This window comes from Dendrobium catenatum, unplaced genomic scaffold (genome assembly GCF_001605985.2).
Source record: "Dendrobium catenatum unplaced genomic scaffold, ASM160598v2 fragScaff_scaffold_501, whole genome shotgun sequence".
In the NCBI taxonomy this organism is placed as follows: domain Eukaryota; kingdom Viridiplantae; phylum Streptophyta; class Magnoliopsida; order Asparagales; family Orchidaceae; genus Dendrobium; species Dendrobium catenatum.
Genome location: NW_021318963.1, coordinates 170622 through 193789, shown reverse-complemented (window position 1 = coordinate 193789; position 23168 = coordinate 170622). Strand labels below are relative to the sequence as shown.

General features: G+C 38.6%; 2 protein-coding genes across 2 annotated transcripts; both read left to right on the top strand.

The window, feature by feature from the left end:
• Nucleotides 1–2554: 2554 nt before the first annotated feature.
• Nucleotides 2555–4037, top strand: LOC110094972 (tyrosine--tRNA ligase, chloroplastic/mitochondrial-like). Its single transcript, XM_020820330.2, has one exon. It carries the CDS (start codon nucleotides 2585–2587, stop codon nucleotides 3845–3847), a length of 1263 nt encoding a protein of 420 aa, XP_020675989.1. The 5' UTR covers nucleotides 2555–2584; the 3' UTR covers nucleotides 3848–4037.
• Nucleotides 4038–16439: 12402 nt separating this feature from the next.
• LOC110094971 (tyrosine--tRNA ligase, chloroplastic/mitochondrial-like) lies at nucleotides 16440–17925 on the top strand. The gene has a single exon (XM_020820328.2). It carries the CDS (start codon nucleotides 16470–16472, stop codon nucleotides 17730–17732), a length of 1263 nt encoding a protein of 420 aa, XP_020675987.2. The 5' UTR covers nucleotides 16440–16469; the 3' UTR covers nucleotides 17733–17925.
• Nucleotides 17926–23168: the final 5243 nt, after the last annotated feature.

Below are 23168 nucleotides of genomic sequence, written 5' to 3'. Positions count from 1 at the left end.
TTTTTTTATATTTTAAAAACTCTAAATTTTAGTTTATAGGAGATTTATGTAATTAAACTCTATAAATTACATTAGAGAAGAATTATAATATTTAATTTTAAATCAAGAAGCTTAAAATATGTGTATTTTAAATATTTTATATATTTTTAATATACTTTTATAATAAAATATGAGGTTTCTTTATATGTTTATTGCTCGTTGTAAAATATTTTTTAGTTATATATTTATTTAAATTAGATAGGAAAATATACGGTAGAAGAGTTGTTAAAATAAATGAATATGATAATATATAGTTTAAATAAATTTATGTAAAAATTAATTTAGATGAGCATGATAATAAGTTTTTTTTATTATCATAAAATTTATCTTCTTATAATTAATAATAATAATAATAATAATTAAATAAAACCATATTGTCAATTTCAAACTAAAAAAGAAAAAGTTTGAGAATATTCTTAACATCAAAATTTGCACTTAAGTTTTTTGCCCTAGCCGCTCTGCTAGGGCTCGTGGCTCCGGGCGTCTCCTCCCGCTCGGCGGGAGTTTTCTCTCCGGTGGTCTTCCATTTTCAGGGAAGTTTCTTCTTATCTGGTTCTTCTTAATTATTGTGGTTATTTTTTTTTCTGGTCTTTCCACTTTTTTGCCGGCTGCGAAACTCCGGGATCCCGAATTTTTCGGTGGGATTTCCCATCCACATTCATTTATTGAAGCTCTAGCTGGTTCTAAACCTTTGTTTCCGGATTTGTATGCTACGACCTTTCGTGGATTACCGTCGTTATGGATTTCCGATCAGGAAATCCAAGATCTTGCTGCCCCCTTTCAGTTTTCTCTTGTGGGTTTCTTTCCTTCTAAAAGACCGCCTCTTGATTCTATTCGCAAATTTTTTTTCAATTTGAAGCTGAAAAGTGAGGTCTCTGTCACGGTTTTGGATTCTTCTCATATCCTGATCAAGCTTGCCAACGACCTTGACTACTGTAGGGTGTTTTGTCACCACTCTTATCTTGTGTTTAACTGCTATATGAAGTTGACAAAGTGGTCGCCAACTCTGGATATTTCTATGGAATCGCCTGTAATTCCAATATGGATTTCGTTTCCTCGATTACGCCCTCATTTCTTTTCACCTCGCATTTTGTTTGGGCTTGGCGGTTTGTTTGGAAAGCCTCTAAAAATTGATCAAGCCACTGCTGTTGGATCCTGTCCTTTCATTGCTAGAGTGTTAGTTGAACTTGATATAACTAAAACCTATCCGAAACAAGTGTGGTTAGGTTCGGAATCCTTAGGTTATACTCAAGAGGTCGTTTTTGATGAGTTTCCTCAATTTTGTGCCGGCTATAAATGTATCGGTCATGTACTTGGAAATTGCAAACCTGCTGCTCCTGTGATTCAGAATTCTCCCAACCCCCCTTGTGTTTCTTTGGATGCTTTTAAAGTTGCTGAGGGTTTTTTGGAGGGTGAGATGATAAATAATGTTTCCGTGCCTGAGATTGTTCCTCCTGTTGCTGTTGAGCCGTCTGCGAACCCTGGTTGTGGAGGGGATTATGTTTTGCTGGAGGTTTTTAATGAAGTTTATTGTCCAGTTGTGGATGACTGTCCTTCGAATACGGCACCCATTTCTGTTTCTATTAATGTTGCTCAAAATGATGTTATTGAGTCTGTTAATCGGTCGGATGCTGCGAAGGATTTTTTATTATCACCTAATGCCATTCCTTTTATGCCCTCGGTTTGTGGCCGTGAGGATTCTCCACGATTCCTCTGGTGCCGGGGGTGCTTTCTGTTGAGGTGAATGTTTCAGATGGCTCGCCTGTTCTGGGTGTTGTGAATTCAAAGGATTCGGATGGTGGTGTTGAAGATTTTGTGTCTGGTGCTGTGGTTCCGATTGGGATTGAGACGGAGTTGCCGTCGCTGGGTGAGGAGGAATGTGTTCTGATTGCCAACAGTTTAGTTGAGGTGCCTGTGTGTGAGGTTGATACACAAGTGATGGCTAACTGTGTGGGTAATTCCTCTGGTTTGGAGATTAGGAATCAAAATAATTGGTTGATTGATTCGTCGGATGTTGAATCAGATTCTGAGTCTTTTCACACTGACCATGAGTTTGATCTGGGGCGTAATTCAAAGATTGATATTCGCGGGAAATTTTGGGGGAGAGGCCGACGTAGAAGATGAATGTTTTTTCAGTTCTTATTGCTGATATTTCTCGGGAATTTTTGGCTTTTATGTTCGATTGGAGGCTTCGTGAGGTTAAGAGCAATCATGTGGTCGGGGCTCGCGTCCCGGTCGTTTTTGCTGGTGGCAACCGTAGATGTGGATTTTCGGGTTGGTTCGTTGGGACGTTTGCTACATTTTACCGAAAATATTTTGGGCAGGAAATGAAAACATCAATTGATTAAAAGTTTTGGCTCATGCAGGATTCCACGTCTCAATTCAAGAAATCCAATGTTTTATTGAGTGTGCTGAGGACCTACAGGTGTCAATTTGCATGAACGTAGCTTTTGTTGTATGCCTATAAGTATGGATTCTCCTTCCTTTCATTTTCTCCATCGCCAAATAACAACTGGTACCCTAAGCGAAGAGCCCAAAGCTAGCCATGGCAGCAGCATCAGCAGCGATGACTGCACTTCTTCGTCCTTCAACCTCCCCTCACTTCCTCAAACCTAATAAGCATCGCCTCAGTCCACGTTTTCCTCGTCTCTGCAGTTTCTCGTTGCCCTCATCAACCCCCCAAAACCTATCAACAACCCCCCAAACCACCATTGAAGCTCAACCAAAACTGGCCATCACCAACGTCGTCGACATCCTAAGTGAGCGCGGCCTCGTGGACTCCATGACAAGCGACGATCTGCGCTCAGTGTGCTCTAATCCCAACAGTATCCCGCTCAAGGTTTATTGCGGCTTCGACCCGACGGCAGAAAGCTTGCAGTTAGGAAATCTAATCGGAATGGTGGTTCTTTCATGGTTCCGGCGATGTGGCCATAAGACCATTGCCGTTATCGGTGGAGCCACTGGCCGGGTCGGTGACCCATCCGGAAAAAGTCTAGAGAGGCCAGAATTGAACGTGGAGACCATAGAGAAAAATAGAGCGGGAATTAGGGCTCTGGTCTACAAAATTCTTCACAGAGCAAGCGTGGAGGTGGATTTAGAGATGGGTTGTATAAAAGATGAATATTTGAACCCAGAAACCAACGAGTACTGTAGCTGTTTTGCGATGGAGGATAATTTTAACTGGTGGAAAGATATAACGTTGCTGGATTTTCTTGGAGATGTGGGTCGATACGCTAGGGTTGGAACTATGATGGCCAAGGACAGTGTGAAGAAGCGGCTCATGTCTGAGGGGGGGATTAGTTTTACTGAGTTCACCTATCAATTACTTCAAGGTTATGATTTTCTGCACATGTTTAAAAATATGGGTGTAAATGTTCAGATAGGTGGGAGCGATCAGTGGGGAAATATTACTGCTGGAACTGAGCTCATAAGAAAGATTTTGCAGGTGGAAGGCGCCTATGGACTGACTTTCCCTCTTTTACTAAACAATGACGGGTCCAAGTTTGAGAAATCTGAAGGTGGCGCAATATGGTTGTCGCCGGCCATGATGTCACCTTATAAATTCTATCAATACTTTCTCTCTGTGCCGAATGAGGATGTTGTGAGGTTTCTGAAGCTTTTGACCTTCTTGGACTTGAAGGAGATTCAGGAGTTGGAGGAAACTATGAGGAAGCCTGGCTATCTTTTGAAGTCGGCCCAGAGGCGGCTTGCAGAAGAAGTGACGCGCTTTGTTCATGGTGCAGAAGGACTTGCCGAAGCAATGAAGGCAACAGAGGCTGTAAAGCCGAGGGTGTTTGAACTTGTTTGAATGCTGAACCTTTTGAAATGGAGCTGTTAGGTAATATGATGCATGTGTGTTTGGTATGTGAAGAATAAAAAGCTAATATCACTTCGATATGTTAATAACGTGTGGTGAATAAGTTGAAGTGATGAATGGTTGGTTTGGATATGTAATATATGGTGACGTAATAGTTATGTTTATTATGGTTTTGGTTGTGGCAAAATATAGTTATTGAGCTTTTAATCTCTATCAGTTAATTTTGATTGCTTTTATTGTTTATAGTTTGATATTATGATTTTGATTTGTTAAAATTTTCTTGTTATTGCCTACGTTGGAAAAAAAATTTAATCCATTCATATCAAATTTATTTTAGCACTGAAAAGAAACAAAAAATTTCCTGAATGATAAAATGCTAGCTAAGGAGCTTCTTTTATAGTTTTTGTTTTTCCATAAAAATAGTCAAACCTATAAGTTACAAACTTTCAGATTTATTTTTTGCTTATAAAGATCTTCTTCTTCTTCTTCTTCTTCTTTTTCTTTTCAATCTCTGTTCTGTGTTGGTAGAAGCTCTTAGGCAAAGTGATTTTGCTATGTAGATTTTTTTAAGAGAATCAGGTTTTATTATATTGGTGATCTATGTCAAAGTTTTTTTCTGGCGTAGCAACAGTACCAGCACCAAGGGAAGAATATCATAATAAAGCAAAGAAACAGTAATAACCAAATAGTAGTATATTGATATGTCTCTTTCTTTTCGTTCTACTACGATTTGGAAAATTCATTTTTATATGGTATAACTCATAGCTTATAAACATATCATGCATAACAAATAAAACGAATGCACGATTATAACGGAAAGAGAATAAATCTGTAAATAGTGGTAGTGGGGAGGAGAGCTGGCGGTAAGATGTCCTGGAGCTTAAGATAGTCCGCATCAGGTCTCCCTGCTTAAGAAAAACTCACATCTGGCAAAGTGATGGTAGTAGTAGAATTGTCTTGCTGTGAAAGAAATAGAGCAGGGAAAAATAGGGACAATGCAGGAAGATAGTGCTGAAAATATAAATCAAAATTTATTACCAAGTATTTTGTAGATCTAGGAAATTATATCAAAGAATTCTCTAGAATATGAAATAATTTTTAGTGGTTGGTAGTTGAACATTCATTATGGAATTCTCTAGATTGTATTTCTAGAATGATATTTGTACAAGTATAAAAAGGCATTGAGTCTTGTTATTTTGATGTAAGAGAAAGAAATATAATAGAAATTTATCTTATTTTTATCCTCTTCCACTCTTAAAATAATTTTCTCTCTAACAGACAGTAGCTAATTAACTGTAGAAAACTTTACTCATAATAACATTCAAAAGTCCCCTCTCATATGTAACACTCCTATTTGTGAGATTCCTGATTCTAAAAGTGGCATATCAAAAAATGAAAGTGTGTGTACTATAGTACTATAATTAGTTATATAAGTAGTGGTAACATGTTACATAACGGTGAGAATGGGTAGTTGTAAGGTAAGGTAGTCCTACGGATCAGCAAGGGTAGGGAATTCCACATCAGTAATTCCCTACGGATCGCCCACTTCAGAAGAATTCGTGTCCGACAAATTGATTTCAATAATTGCCGAATCAACTGGATTGTAAGGACTAATATCAACTACATTGAAAGTAGACGATGTTAGAAAGGTCCACCACGTAGGCGTTGTCGCTAGGGTTGCAAATGAACCGAGCCGAGCCGAGTATATGCATGATCATGTTTGAGTTCATTTATTATCAGTTTGTTCAAGTTTGGTTCATGTTTGATTCAAGCTTTTTTATTTCTGTTCAAGCTTAGTTCATTTAAATTAATGAGTGTTCATATTTGGATCATATTTAGTTCATATTTGATTCATTTATTGCTTACCGAGCTTTAAACAAACATTTCTTATCGAGCTATAAATGAGCTCTACTTTTAGTTGTATCAAACTAGTCTTATCAAGCATTTTAACAAATATTTACATCGAGTATGTTCGTGAACATATCTAGCGAAGTTTTTTATACTATCAAACAAGGTTGTTCATAAACATATCTAATGAGTATTCATGAGCTATCAAATGAGCTCATTCATGAACATATTTAATTAGAATTTTTTAGCTACCAAATGTGCTCATTCACGAACAAATTAACGATCTATGATTCATCTCATATTAGTTAAAATAGCAAGTTGTTCATGATTTTCGGCGGATGTGAGAGGTAAAAAAAATTATTAAACAAATTTAAACAGGATAAGTGAAATAAATTATTAAATTTAAAAATATATATATATTTTTTAAAACTCTAAAACGGTTCTAATCGGGCTTCTTAGGCGAGCTCTAATCGAGCTTTTTAACAAACTTGTTCACGAACTTTAAATGATAATATACATAAACATAAATGAATCGAACACCAAGTTGTTCAATCTCGTTTATTTAGCTATCAAGTATTTATCAAAAGTGTTCAAGCTCATTTTTTTATCTTTTCAAACGAACATGAACAAGCTCTTATTGAGTCGAGCCAAAAAGTAGCTCGTCGAGCGCTTTGTTCATTTGCAGACGTAGTTTTCTTTGATTTTATGGTTGATAGCAACTAGGCCAATCTTCTTTAGGCTAAGCTTCGAGTAAGCATCTGTGGGGAATCTCTCTCTTCGAAGTCGCACCATGACCAGAACACTTGGGTGATATACCTTTGAGCTGCAGTGTAGAGAATCATTGGAAGCTTGTAGTGTGTTGCGAATGTTTTCCAGTATGGATTTGAAATCCTCAACAAGCTTGGTTGCTGCCGAATTGTGGCACTTAGGAAGAATGATGTAGACAATGTTAAAGGAACACATACCACCAGTGGATCTGTTGGGCATGGAATTATAGGCAAATTCAGCGCAGCTTAGAATTTCATCCAATTTCTTTGGAACGTCCTGCACCAAGATACGTAGCATATTGCCAAGCGTGCGATTTACCACCTCTGTTTGCCCATCAGTTTGCGGATGGTATGCATAACTTAATTTAATTTCTATTTGTAGTTACTTTTAAAGCTTTCTCCAAAAACCGTTAATAAACTTTACATCTCGATCTGAAGTGATGCTTCATGGTAAGCCGTGGAGTCAGACAATTTTCCTGAAAAATAAATGAGCAACACTGAGATCAGCAGTCTTTTAGTAAGCCTTCTTGGTCTACGGCAAACCAAGTATAAATCCATGTTGATGTCTTCCCAGATGGAGATTAGAAGTGGCAACGAGATGTATAATTTGTTGTTATGACTACTTTCTTTATACATTTGGCATACAGGACATCGCTTTACATACCTTGTAACATCTTTGCATAGGTGAGCCTAAAAAACCAAGCCTTCATCCGCTTGTATTGGTTTTTGGGTGATTGATTTTGCTCTTTTTTTTTTTTTGTGCAATCACATGTTTTAGTTGATGGTTGTCTTTGGCTTATACCTGTATGCCCAATTTTAATTTTATAGAATGGGCTAAGCCCTCAATTATTTAAAAAAAAAAAATAAAAAATTTTCTGGCAAGTTACACAGAGGTTAACATTTATAAACTTAGAATTTTACTAACAAATTACACAATGGAAAAAAAATAATTACATTTATAATTATTTCATTGATCAAGCCAATGACGGATGGCAATGCGATGAACACATCTACTGAGTGCTAAAAATGGAAAATTGTATTGACTCTGTAGCATCAGAATAAAACTCCTCGTCACCTGAAACCAGCATCTGTACTACTGCATCCGTGTTTGGTCTCATGTTTCTCTGTTCTTCCAGGCAATATATCACCACCTTAACCATCCTCGTTGCTTGTTTGCAATCAAACTCTCCCTTCATTCTTGAATCCATGAAATTCCCGATCCAAGACTCTCCTCCCATTTCAAGACTTTCCCTCATCATCAGACGCAATCTCTTCATAGCCCTGATCTCAATCTCTGTCACTCCCTTCATCACCAAATCCGAAACTCGACTCCCACTCACCAGCTCAAGCAGCACAACACCGTAGCTGTAGACATCAATCTTTCTAGTGATGGGTAAATTCGATGCCATTCTGGTGCAATGTATCCTCTTGTTCCTCTAATCCTAGACACATTGGAACCAATCACCTCTCTATTAAGCAATTTTGCAAGCCCGAAATCTGCAATTTTTTGCTCACAGTTGCAGTCGAGAAGTATGTTCTCAGGTTTGACATCACAGTGAATCACCCATTCAAGGCACTCATGGTGAAGATAGGCCAATCCTCTTGCCACCCCAACGGCAATCTGAAACCTCTCTTTCCAACCAAGAAGTTTGTTTCCATTAAACAATATCTTATCAAGAGAGCCATTCTCCACGAATTCAGATACCATAAGTCTATGTGAGTCTTCTGAGCAGAACCTGCATGTCCTTACAAGATTCATGTGATTTATTCTACCAATAACACTCACTTCTCCCCAAAACTCTTGTTCCCCATGACTCACATCTTCAAGCTTCTTCACAGCCACCACCATCCCATTTTCCAACACTCCCTTATACACAATTCCTGATCCTCCTCGACCAAGCTCTTCCTTGAAGTTTCTCGTTGCACTCTTGAGCTCTCTGTAACTAAATCTCTTGAACTGGTTTGAAATAACCTTCTAGCCTTCTCCCATCAAAACATGATCATCCTCCTTTATGTATACAAACCACCATCCTATTGCAATGAACAAGACCTCCACTACAGAAATTGCAGCCAAGAAGCTGTACAAATTGATCCAAATCATCTTTTTTGATGAGCCCTTCAACATCTTTGGTGAAGAACCAACTGTTAGAGCACCTTCAGTTGCATTACAAATTACTCCCTGCAGCTGCAGCTTTGAGCTATTTATGTTTGTTTTAGATTTTGAAACTTTTATATAGATGTCAGAATAAAGAGTAGTCCTTCCATTATATAGTATGCTCTTGGGATAACAGAGTCCAATTCCTACCTTATATGAAAATCCTTGGCAGTTGCAATCTCTCATGCATTTGCTCTATGCATTCATCCAAAGAAAGCAAGTCAAACGCATTGAAATCGAACCCCCAGAAATCTGTGTATGGTAAATACCTAAATTCTATCTCCTCTGGTTTTATGGAGTAGCTGAGATTAAACTTTGGCTTGCAGCACAAATTTCAGTTTCTGGGATCAATCATCTCAAAATCGGGAGGGCACAAGCACTCCAACTTTGGGTATGAACTACAAATTCCATTTTTCCCACATAAACCATGAATTTAACATGCCTCAAGAAGTGCCTGCCATGTAATTGACCATAATCCAGTTGTATTATCCAAACTGTAAAGCGTGAGGTTTCCGTCATAATCAAGAGTTAGCCTCCTGATGATCCCCGCCTTCCCTGCATCTGCTGCAAGGAACTTTAAATGATCACTTGAATAGAACCTCCCCTTTGCATCAAGAGATGCATATCTACTGCTGTTATATATAGTTCTTCGATTTTCCCACACAGTTTGTCTGGGTCCGGCCAATAAACACTTGAAATCTCTGGTCCATTATATTTTAGTCTAAGAACATTTCTATCATCAAAATGGAATTCGAAGTATCCTTAAGAAGGTGATCCTCTTCCTATTGCTGAAACAAGTTGGGTGTTCTTGGTGATTGGTTGAGATGGGAGGAGGGTGTCGGTCGGTGAGTTGAAGCTCTGCCATATAATTCCTCCATTAAGGTCCTTGACAACGAGGTTTCCGTTGTCAAGGAGACTGGCATAGTGGGCAGCTGCGGAGGGTATCAGAGTGCTCCAAGCCACCGTGCCATTGACATCGGTGAGCACCATGGCACCATCACCGTGGAGAGTGAGACGGGATCTGTGGCCATTGACAGGATTGTCACGGTTGGTCGACCAAGTGACCGTTTGGTCGACTGAGTTGGTGAGCCAAATGGAGAAATTGTAGGCATTGACGCCCACTTTGTAGAAGCCGACTCGCAACCCGTTTTTTACACCCCTATATATGATAATAATCAAGTCAAGTTAAGTTGATCAAGTCAAACCAAATTAAGAAAAGATAGAAATCAAATCAAGTCAAATTGATCAAAATAAGTTAAAAAAGGAATTAAGTCATATCAAGTTGGTTATGTAAAGTTCAAATCAAAATAAGATAAAAAATCAATCAATTCAAGTTGCTTAAATCAAGATATCAATCAAATTTAATGAAATGCAAGCAAGTAATGCAAATAGGACTGTTGAAATATTTTTTAAAATTGTTTTAAAAGGATATTATGACATGTAATGACACTTAGTCCTAGAATGAGCTAGGAAAACTATCATAGAATACTATATAGGCTATCCTAAGAGGTGTGGTACCCTATTAACTCGGGATATTTTTGGGGTGAAAGGGCCTCGTGCTTAAGAGGCGCGAGTCTTAGGTTAAAGCTGTGTTGTTGTGTGATTAAATTTATGTGTAGTGTGTTGTATGTATTAGAATATGTAATACAGTATGTTAATATTAGCTTATAAATATTGTTTACTGTTTCCAGAATGTGGGCTGGCTTTATTACCTTTCTCTCTATAGCTTGTATGCTCTATATATATGTATCCTGTTCCGTTAAATAACAAGACAGAAATAATAGTTTTCTTTTTGTACTTTCTTTCCTGCCTTCGGTTCTTGCATTTCCTAGAATGCTAAGTTTCTACAGTATGTTTCAAAGTGAAAGGATCTTAAGAAAAAAGAGTTTACAGGTGAAGGGAAGTGATGTACAAATTACGAGGTATGTTGCAATGTTAAGAATTTTTTTTATTGAAACAAAAACATGAGGAAATTAATAGAGGATATAGAGATATGAAGGCGTAGCAATTAGTGGATTAGGACAACAAATTTATTTTATGCGTCCCTTCGCTCTACTTATGGGTATAAACGAGTCGAGTAGAGTCGAGTATTTGCCTTATCAAGCCTGGCTTGTTTAATCCTTAATGAGCTCGAGATCGAGCTCGATTAGTGGGCTCGAGATCGACTCGTTTAGAAAATATCAAGCTCGAGCTCATTTGAAAAGCTCAAGATCGAGCTCGTTTGAGAAGCACCAACGCATGTGATGCGTATTATTATATAAAAAATAATATTATAAATATAACATATATATAGATATATATATATATAATAGAACAAGGAATTTTATTAATCAAACAACAGAAACGATTACAAGTGAAGAACCAAAGCCAAAAGAAACAAAAAAGGGAGGATACAATGAGAAAAAGGACTCAGTGCTCAGCCTAGGCTCCCAGCATCTCCGAGGCCTTGAACGGGCCGTCCAGTAATGAAAGGTTGCCACCACAAGGCCACGAGGATACGAGCCCCAGCTACATCATAGTCCGGATCTAAACCAGCAACCAACAGGCAATAGAACAATTCAGTTATCAGAAAAAAAAAGAGCATAACACCAAAAACATTGAGTCCAATTATCTCCTTCGATGGCCCCTCCCACGAGAACGACCACGGGAGGCAACCGAGAGTACCGGCCTACCCCGAACCAAAGCAAAATCGTTCCCTGGGTCTGAACCACCATAAAAATCAGAATAAGCCACATCACATTCCGAAAATTTGGATTCAGACTCGGCATCAGAAGAAACATGTAGCCAATATACATGATTCTGAACATCTAACCCAGGTCTGACACCTAAAATATTGACCATATTGATAGTATCAACCACGTTTACAGGGACGTCCACCAGATTATTAGCACTAATCGCAAGTCCATTCAAATTGTCCACCTGCAATGAATCAACATTTATAACCACATTAACAGCAGGTGAAACCGGAGCTTCACCAGGAAAAATTCCATGGCACTCATTCACAGGCGAGCGCACCAATACTTCACCCACCACAGGCGACGAATCAACCACTTTATCCAGCTCAACCACACCTGTATTTCCAGGAACAAAATTTCCCCCAGAAACAGCACCAAGCTCACCCAAAAAAACTGAGGGAGAACCCTCAATCACCACCACATTATCATTAATATCACACTCAACGTTAGCCGACACAGAGCCAGGAGGGAGAGAGTTCGAAACCGCAGGATCATTAGGCACCAGAGAACTCAACTTCACAGAAGAGGGGACAAAGGGTAGCGCATTCGGAGATAACAAAGTAGCAGCAACATCAGGATCCTTATCGACAACAGCCACCACAGTATTAAAATCCTTAGAGCTACCATTAATCACTTTCGATTTCCCAGACATAGCAACCACAGGTTTAGCAATAGGATGTAAAACAGGGCAGGCATCCTTAGAATGACCTAAGGAATGACAATGCATGCAAAACAAAGGAATGCCATCAAAAGTAACCGATTGAACATAGCTTGTTTTCACAGATCCAACCCAAATTTTATCAGGGTAATTCTTCGTGACATCCAATTCAACCAGGATATGAGCCATGGATGGACGAGAGCCCGACGCAGTCGCCATATCCGACTTGAGAGGACGACCAAAAGGAGAACCAAGAGCAGAGAGGATTCTAGGGGAGAATAAATGAGATCTCAGAAGGGGGAAAGAGACCCAAATCGGCACAATATGAGAGTCCACCTCAACATCCAAATCGGGAGACCATTTCACCACTTTCATGAAGCAATTTTGAACAAAGTAGGATCTATGAGAGAACATACGGCAATAATCAAAATCATTCACTAACTTGATCAAAACGTTCCGGTGATTAAGAACAGTGACCGAGAATTCACCTATTAACTTTAAGTTAAAACAGAAATTTCGAATCGCATCAACAGACGGACGCCGACCCAGAAAATGGCCAACCAAAGCGAAATCAAAAGGTGCCGCAAGGGACCGAATTTCTTCCTCAGAAATCAACAAAGCCGGTAAACCTCGATGAGAAGATACGCATAACTCAGGAAAATTAGATGAAGAGCCAGCTAAAGCATCTTTAAACGAAAGAGGCGAAGAAGCCCCCTTCAGGAAACTAGGATCACGAAGGCGGACGGAAGCCATGAAAAAAATAAAAGATACCTGAGGTAAAACAAGAAGGAGCAACCTCCAAAACGACAACAATCATCGCGACGGAGAAGACAGCGGAAACCCTTGTAGAGCAAACGAAAGGCGTGCCATTTTTACAACAATATATGATTAATTATATAACATATATAATTATATCGAATAGCGCAAGATTTGGTAGAAGCGTCTGCTAGGGTAGAAGCGTCTGCTAGGGTTTTGCCCCTTCGGGCTTAGCCCGCCACCTTCATCTTCTTCCGCCCCTTTCCGTCGAGGGGTTTATCTATGGCGAAAAAGCTTTTGGATCCTGGATTCCTCGCTGGTAAGCATCCTAAATCGTTTAGGGATGCTTTGTCTGGTGATTCCATCATCTCTTTTCCGGATTTCCGCATATCTTCGAACCGAGGTATGCCATCCTTATGGTTCTCGGAAGAGGAATTTCTTCACCTTGCTAAACCGTTTGAATTTGCTTTGGTTGGGAGATTTCCTCTCAAACGCCCCACTTTAGATTCTATCCGTAAATTTTTTTTCGGTTTGAAATTATCGGGAGAATTTTCGGTCACTCTCTTAGATCAAACTAATGTTTTGATTAAGCTTCATAATGATTTGGATTATGCTAGGGTCTTTGCTCATAGATCTTACTTGGTTTTTGGGTGTTTCATGAAAGTTATTAAATGGTCCCCTGTTCTTGATCTTGCTGAGGAATCACCGGTTGTGCCTGTTTGGTTGTCTTTTCCTGGTTTACGCCCTCACCTTTTCTCTTCTCGCATTTTGTTCGGTTTGGGTTCCATTTTCGGTAAACTGATACATACTGATAATGCAACTGCAGTTGGTTCTAGACCTTCTGTAGCTCGTATTTTGGTCGAATTAGATGTTACCAAAACCTATCCAGATTCTGTTTGGTTAGGGCCGGATAAATTGGGGTATGTCCAGAAGGTTGTCTTTGAATGCATGCCTGTTTTTTGTTCTGCATGTAAAACTTTAGGCCATAATAAAATGGAATGCTCTAACCGGAAATCTAAAATTCCCACGTCTGAGCCTATAGCTGCAAATTCTCTCAAAGAACCTATTTCTTCTGTTAATCCGGTTATTTCTCGTGATTGTGATGAACTGGGTAATGCGGAAGATGCTTCTTTGTTGATTCGCATTTTGCTGGAAATTTTTTGGGTGATGTTTCGGGATCAAATGTGCGGAACAATTTGAATTGGTTGGAGTCGTCGGAGGGGGAATTGGGTTCTGATTCTGATGATGATTTCATACCTTCGCCGGAATTCTGTGGTGGTTCAGATCCTGGTTTTGACTTTAATCTTGTTAATGTTAGGCCTGTTTCTGTGGTTGGCTTTCGGGGCAGGGCCCGCGGTCGTGGTCGGGGTCGTCGTCGCCGTTAGTCTTTTGTTTCTGTTTTCTATGGTTTTTGGCTTTTTGTGGAGGTTGGTTCAGTCAGTTGGTTTTGCGTCGTATTAGGGCAATGATGGGTTGGGGCACATCATTGCGTCGTGCTTGTGGCAACCATAGCTGTGGGTTCATTTCGGATAGCTTCGAGGTGCTATTGGATGGCCCTTGTGACGTGTTGCTGGTGTTTGCCTCAACCGCCCCTGAGCCCACACCTTATTGTATTTTCCTTTTCTTCTTTTTTTCCTTCTCTATTTCTCATATTGTACTGTTCTCTTAATTTTTATTAATAGAAGTTTCTGTTAAAAAAAAAAAAATTATGTTAAAATTAATTTAGATGAGCATAATAATAAGTTTCTTTTATTATCATAAAATTTATCTTCTTATAATTAATAATAATAATAATAATAATTAAATAAAATCATATTGTCAATTTCAAACTAAAAAAGAAAAAGTTTGAGAATATTCTTAACATCAAAATTTTGCACCTACCGATAAAAAATCTTAGCACGTCCATTAATGACACATATTTCAAGATAAAATAGGTACTTAATAATCACTTTGGCCTATTGGTTGAGGGTTTAGGCTATAAACTAAGATGTCTTAAGTTCTAGTCTTTGTGAATGCCATGTGTATGAATTTGTCTTTAATGATCTAAATATCCCAAAAAAAATAACTAAAATATAATGAGAAATTGATTTTTTATTTGATGATTTAATATTTTTTATTGTATCAATGGCTACAATTACAATGCTAGAGTAAATTAATTAGATCAGTTGATTAAAATTTTGGAGTCATTTGCATGAGTATTCCACGTTTCAATTAGAGAAAGCCCATGTGTCAATTTACATGAACTCATAAACGACGTGCATATATGCATGGATTCACCTTCATTTGCATAATCTTAGTTTTCACTGAGGGCAAGCGGTAAATTTATAAAAAAAATAAAAATGTATATAAAAGTGAAAAAATAATTTATTTTGCACACGATCGTTTTAAACAGATTTGGTTTATTAGTTTTAGAAAAGTTTAACCTAATCGGATGAAAATAACTGGAGGCGAAAAAGCTTCCGATTTTTAGAGGGACAAATTGCATGAAAAAAAAACGACTTAGGTAAAATATAAAATTCAAAGGGAACAGATTACAAATGATTCTTAATGTAGTAGGAGTTTTAAATTTTTTAAGAAGGGACAATTGTGCCCCCACCACAAAGTAAAGCAATATTTGATCATAACATTAAGAGAATTTAAAAAAAAAAATTGAACAAAATGTAAACCAAAATTGAACAGTAATTAAGCAATATTTAATGAGTAAAAAAATTGAACAAGATTTTAAACAAAATTTAAAACTAATATTTGAACAAATTGTACGTAGAATATAATAAGGATCTAAGCAATAAGTTGATAGTAAAACTTGAGCATAAATTCGACCAATACATTAAACAGCATTTGAACAAAATTTCGTAAAATTATAAAAAAAAAATGAATAAAATTGAAGCGAAATTTGAATAGATTTTATTTTAGGATTTCGAAATGAGTTTACAGCTGCATGGTAGCGTACAAATTAATTTTTTAAGGATTTTTTTAGGATTTTTTTAATTAATTATTTGGATTTAATTTAAGTGGGACTGCTGGCACACATTTCGCGATAAAATATGACAGATTTTGGAAATGAAAGCCAATAAATAAATACTTAATGAGAACAACTACAAGGCGGATTTTATTATAATTTTAAGCAAAATTTGATGAGATTTTTTAAAAATAATTTCGAACAAAAGTTAAACCAAACAAGAACAGTAATCAAGGTAATTAAGCAATATTTATTAAAATTTTGAACAAAAATTGAACGAGATTTTAAACAAAATTTATAACTAATATTACAACAAAATTTTGAATATAATTTGCTAGCTGTTGAAAAGGATTTAAGCAAGAAATTGCTAGTAAATTTTGAATAAAACTGGAGCATAAATTCAAACAAAATTTTGAGTGAAACTTAATAATAATAATAATAATTAAATTTAAGCAAATTTTGAATCGTTTTTTTTATTAAGATTTCGAATAAATATTGAAAATATTTTGGGCAGGAAATGAAAACATCAATTGATTAAAAGTTTTGGCTCATGCAGGATTCCACGTCTCAATTCAAGAAATCCAATGTTTTATTGAGTGTGCTGAGGACCAACAGGTGTCAATTTGCATGAACGTAGCTTTTGTTGTATGCCTATAAGTATGGATTCTCCTTCCTTTCATTTTCTCCATCACCAAATTACAACTGGTACCCTAAGCGAAGAGCCCAAAGCTAGCCATGGCAGCAGCATCAGCAGCGATGACTGCACTTCTTCGTCCTTCAACCTCCCCTCACTTCCTCAAACCTAATAAGCATCGCCTCAGTCCACGTTTTCCTCGTCTCTGCAGTTTCTCGTTGCCCTCATCAACCCCCCAAAACCTATCAACAACCCCCCAAACCACCATTGAAGCTCAACCAAAACTGGCCATCACCAACGTCGTCGACATCCTAAGTGAGCGCGGCCTCGTGGACTCCATGACAAGCGACGATCTGCGCTCAGTGTGCTCTAATCCCAACAGTATCCCGCTCAAGGTTTATTGCGGCTTCGACCCGACGGCAGAAAGCTTGCAGTTAGGAAATCTAATCGGAATGGTGGTTCTTTCATGGTTCCGGCGATGTGGCCATAAGACCATTGCCGTTATCGGTGGAGCCACTGGCCGGGTCGGTGACCCATCCGGAAAAAGTCTAGAGAGGCCAGAATTGAACGTGGAGACCATAGAGAAAAATAGAGCGGGAATTAGGGCTCTGATCTACAAAATTCTTCACAGAGCTAGCGTGCAGGTGGATTTAGAGATGGGTTGTATAAAAGATGAATATTTGAACCCAGAAACCAACGAGTACTGTAGCTGTTTTGCGATGGAGGATAATTTTAACTGGTGGAAAGACATAACGTTGATGGATTTTCTTGGAGAAGTGGGCCGATTCGCTAGGGTTGGAACTATGATGGCCAAGGACAGTGTGAAGAAGCGGCTCATGTCTGAGGGGGGGATTAGTTTTACTGAGTTCACCTATCAATTACTTCAAGGTTATGATTTTCTGCACATGTTTAAAAATATGGGTGTAAATGTTCAGATAGGTGGGAGCGATCAGTGGGGAAATATTACTGCTGGAACTGAGCTCATAAGAAAGATTTTGCAGGTGGAAGGCGCCTATGGACTGACTTTCCCTCTTTTACTAAACAATGACGGGTCCAAGTTTGGGAAATCTGAAGGTGGCGCAATATGGTTGTCGCCGGCCATGATGTCACCTTATAAATTCTATCAATACTTTCTCTCTGTGCCGAATGAGGATGTTGTGAGGTTTCTGAAGCTTTTGACCTTCTTGGACTTGAAGGAGATTCAGGAGTTGGAGGAAACTATGAGGAAGCCTGGCTATGTTTTGAAGTCGGCCCAGAGAAGGCTTGCAGAAGAAGTGACGCGCTTTGTTCATGGTGCAGAAGGACTTGTCGAAGCAATGAAGGCAACAGAGGCTTTAAAGCCGGAGGTGTTTGAACTTGTTTGAATGCTGGACCTGTTGAAATGGAGCTGTTAGGTAATATGATGCATGTGTGTTTGGTATGTTTGGTATGTGAAGGATAAAAAGCTGATATATATCACTTCGATATGTGAATAATGTGTGGTATGAATAATTGAAGTGATTAATGGTCGGTTTGGATATGTAATATATGGTGACGTAATAGTTATGTTTATTATGGTTTTGGTTGTGGCAAAATATAGTTATTGGGCTTTTAATCTCTATCAGTTAATTTTGATTGCTTTTATTGTTTATAGTTTGCTATTATGATTTTGATTTGTTAAAATTTTCTTGTTATTGCCTACGTTGGAAAAAAAATTTAATCCATTCATATCAAATTTATTTTAGCACTGAAAAGAAACAAAAAATTTCCTGAATGATAAAATGCTTGCTAAGGAACTTCTTTTATAGTTTTTGTTTTTACATAAAAATAGTCAAACCTATATGTGACAGATTTATTTTCTCCTTATACATATATTTCTTTTTCTTTTTTTCTTTTCAATCTCTGTTGTTATGTGTGGGAGAAGCTCTTAGGCAATGTGCTTTTGCCATGTAGATTTTTGAGAGCATCAGGTTTTAATCTCTTGGTGATTTATGTCAAGTTTTTTTTTTTTTTTTCTAGCGTAGCAGCAGTAACAACTGCAAGGGAAGAATATCGGAATAAAGCAATGAATAACCAAGTAGTAGTATATTGATGTCTCTATCTTTCTTATAAAATAAAAAAAAAAACAAAAAAAGACAAAAAAAAAATTTAAATGTCTCTATCTTTCTTTTGGTTCTACCTTTATATTGTTAGCACGCAACTTATACTCATTAAGCTGTTCCTGCACTTATTTCTTCTTTAATTATATTAGTCTATATAGCTGCAATATTAATATTTATGAACCTGGTGACTGAATATCACCTCATATTGATAGCACCTCATATTGATAGTCATGATTTTATAAGGTCATTCTTTACCGTTATTAGAATATCAAAACATACAAATATTGTAATTATATTATTAAATATTGCTTACGTTTCTTTCTTCCATTTGATATCAAGAACGGTAACGTGTACAAATGGCTATATAAACCTATGTACCTATCTGCGAAGCTAATAAGAAAATATTTTTATCTGCTTCTCTGTTCTTGGTTTCGTCCTTTTACTTTCCTTTGTCCCGTCCTTTTCTTCTACATGGTATCAGAAGCTCGATAATCTGTACCAAGAATGAGCTCGGCAACCTCGAATCCTGGCGAACAACTCGACGGAGAAGGGTTCGCCGATCCTCTCATTCCGGCGACATTCAAGTTCGTCGTCACAAACCTGCGCACGCTGGTGCATATTCAACTTCAAGCCGACAACTATCCATTATGGAGAGCGCAAATTGCAAAAATCTTTAGAGCAAATCGGTTTGAAAATTTTCTTGAACCTTCCTCCCTCTCTTCTTTATCGATTTTGTCTCCTCCTCCCACGGTCTCCATCCCGGATCCCCAATAATCGCAATAGATTCTCATGGACCAAAACTTGGCCGCTGCCATGTGTTCGACCATTTCCACATCTATTCTTCCATATGTGGTTCATCATGACTCAACAGCTGAAATTTGGTCCACACTTAAGACGCGCTTTCAATCTTCCAACATGTCCAAAGTTATCCAACTGAAAAATTCTCTTCATAATATTGCTCTCAAGAACCAATCTATTACCCCGTATCTGACCGAGATCAAAGTTCTTGTAGACCAAATCACCGCATCTGGCTCGTCGGTTGACAATGAGGATGTCATTCTTTACATCCTCAATGGACTGCCTCAATCCTATCAGTCTTTTAAAACCTCCATACGAACTATGTTAAACCCCATCTCTCTTGATCAACTCTACCCCCTTCTCCTTAGTGAGGAAATTAATCTACTGAGGAAATTAATCTTGCCACTGAAACGGCCCGCTCAGCTTCTTTGAATGATCCGCAAACAGCTCTGTTCGTTCCAAGAAATCGCGGCCGCAGATCTCGTGGTCGCAATTACAACAACGTCAACAACTCTACTCGATCTCAGGCCAACCCCAACGCCAATGTTATCTGTCAAATCTTCTCTAAGAGGGGACATGCGGTGACAACATGTTGGCACTGACTTGATCAAACCTATGGTCCATCACAAGCCTTGGATACTCACCGAGCCTTAGCTGCACAAACAGAGACCACTCCGTCCAACTGGTATTTGGACTCCGGATCGACATCTCATCTCACAAGCTCGCTAGACAACATGTCCAACATCACATCTTATCAAGGATCCGACATGATCACGGTAGGCGACGGGAGATCGGTTAACATTGCCAACTCCAGCAACGGCCTGTTACCAACTCCCTCTCGTAAGCTCACTCTATCTCAAATCCTCCACATGCCTTCTTTAAAATTTAACCTGCTTTCTATTTCAAAGCTCACTAAAGATAACAATATTACGATAACATTTGATCCATCTGGTTTTCAATTCAAGGATTTGAGGACTCAACAGGTACTGCTACAAGGCCCCTGTGACAGAGGATTATATCCCATAAGCACTACAAATCCGGCATCTCCAAGGACGGCTCTGGCTACCATAAACAGCACATTCCCTTGGCATGATTAGCTGGGGCATCCCAACTTACATATTTTGAAAACTATAGCTCATTATAATCCTGCTTTGAATATTTCTACTAGCTCTGTTTCTTGAAATTCTTGCAAACTGTCAAAAGGTCATAAAATTTATTTTTCTAAATCCAACAATAGAATGAAAATTATTTTGTCTTTGATTCATTCGAACGTTTGGGGCCCTGCACCCGTGGATTCGGTTCAGGGTTATCGATACTACGTAATCTTTATTGACGATTTTAGTCACTTTACCTATCTTTTTCTGCTTCGACAAAAATTTGAAGTTTTTCAAAACTTTGTTAATTTTAAAAATCAAGTCAAAAAATATACCTCGCAAAGCATTAAAACTATTCACACTGATGGGGGTACCAAATTTCTAAACAAGCAATTCTCTTAATTTCTAGCGGATCACGGCATCAGTCATCAGGTATCCTGCCCATATACGCCGGAGCAAAATGGCGTCGCAGAACGCAAGCACCGACATGTTATTGAAACGGCCCGGACACTTCTGAAAGCCTCCTCCGTTCCCTACAAACATTGGCCTGAAGCTGTAATGACATCGGTGTACCTTATAAACTGCATGCCATCCACAATTACTTATCCATTTACTCCGTTTGAACTCGTACACTGAACCAAACCAGAATACAAACATCTTCGCACTTTTGGTTGTGCATGCTTCCCACTCTTGCCTCCCCATACCCACCACAAGCTTCAACCCAACATGAAACCTTGCGTCCTGCTCGGCTACTCAGACACCTATAAAGGTTACAAGTGCTTGGACATTATTACTAATAAAATCTCATTTTCCAGGCATGTTACATTTCAAGAAGACAAGTTTCTATTCAGTTTATAGCAGGACAATCAATCCGGACCATCTACCGATCTTCCGTCGCTACTTCTCATTCCTAATTCAGCTGCATCTTCGGCAAGAATTCTCAACCAGCATATCCCTGCCACTACACTTCCTCCTACACCTGTCTCTACTTCACCTATTTTACCCGAAACTACTAACAATACTAATATCAATTCAGGCTCTCAACCTCCACCACAGTTAACTCACCCAATGCTTACAAGAACTAAGAAGGGTAAGCTGAAACCGGTAATGCGGATGAATCTTCTGCACACTCAAGAAGGCTCAAGCTCCAGTGATTCTCCTCCCAACTATACCGAAGCCGTCAAGCATCAGCATTGGAGAACAGCAATGGCTAATGAATTTCTCGCCCTACAGCAACAAGGCACCTGGAGCCTCATCCCTCCTCCGCAGAACGTCTCCATACTAGGATGCCGATGGACCTACCGCACAAAGTTTCATTCCAATGGCTCTGTGGCTAAGCACAAAGCAAGACTGGTCGCGCAAGGACATCGTCAAGAATTTGGTTTAGACTACACTGAGACTTTCATTCCGGTCGTAAAACTTCCCACAATCCGTATTATGCTTGCAATTGCTCTTTATAACAATTGGCATGTGCATCAACTTGACGTCGCGAACGCATTCCTTCACGGGAAACTCTCCGAACAAGTCTTCATGACTCAACCTAAAGGCTTCAAGGATACCAAGAATCCCACACACGTCTGTCAACTTCACAAAGCCATCTATGGCTTGAAACAAGCTCCACGCCAATGGTACAATACATTCACGGATTACCTAATGTCCATTGGTTTTAAGTGCAACTTCGCAGATCCATTGCTACTAGTTCTACGTCAACAATCTCACAGTATCTACCTATTAGTATACGTAGATGATATATTAATTACCGGTTCTAATTCAGAATCTATAACAGCAGTTATACACGAACTCAGCCTAAAATTTTCCATGAAACATTTAGGTCCCGTACATAACTTTCTAGGAGTCAAAATTGACAGGCACAAAGATTTCTATTTCCTCTCACAACGGACGTATGCAACCTCTCTCTAAGAGCAAACGGGTCTTTTCAATTGCAATCCAGCCGCAAATCCCACATTCACAAAAATACCAGATAATCCCAAACCAGACTCCACACTCTCCAATCTGGTACTCTACCGCTGCATTACAGGATACCTACAGTACCTAACGCTCACTCGACCGGACATTGCCTATAGTGTAAATCAGCTCTCTCAACATATGCATAATCTGGAACTGCAACACATTTACATGCTCAAGAAACTCTTACGATACATCAAAGGTACGCTACAATTTGGAATTCCCATTATTAAATCTGATCTTGTGCTTAAATCTTTCTCAGATGCTGACTGGGCCGGGGATCCTACATCTCACAAACCTACCTCCGGGTTCTGTTCATTTCTGGGCAATACAATCATTTCTTGGACAGTAAAGAAGCAACACACGGTGGCTAGATCTTCCACCGAGTCCGAATATCGTGCACTAGCTGCACTTACCTCAGACATCATTTGGCTCAGACGGCTCTTATCAGATTTTGGAATTTCTCAAACCAAACCCACCGACATGTTCTGTGATAACACGTCCACAATAGCACTAGCAAACAATCTGGTTTTCCATGCCCGGACTAAACATATAGAGATCGACAATAAATTCATTCGGGATCATCTTCAACAAAATCATATTCGTCTTTTACCAATTAGCATGGTCGACCAAACCGCAGACATCTTCACCAAAGCTCTCTCTACACCTCGTTTTGAGAAACTCATATCCAAACTGACAGTCTCCAAAGACCCATCGGCTTGTGGGGGCCTCTTAAAATATCAAAACATACCAATATTGTAATTATTAAATATTGCTTACGTGTCTTTCTCCCATTTGATATCAACGTATACAAATGGCTATATAAACCTATATATGTACCTATCTGCTAAGCTAATAAGAA

What these genes read in the sequence shown, in the direction of transcription:
- LOC110094972 (XM_020820330.2), top strand. Translation starts at nt 2,585, where the DNA reads ATGGCAGCAGCATCAGCAGCGATGACTGCACTTCTTCGTCCTTCAACC.
- LOC110094971 (XM_020820328.2), top strand. Translation starts at nt 16,470, where the DNA reads ATGGCAGCAGCATCAGCAGCGATGACTGCACTTCTTCGTCCTTCAACC.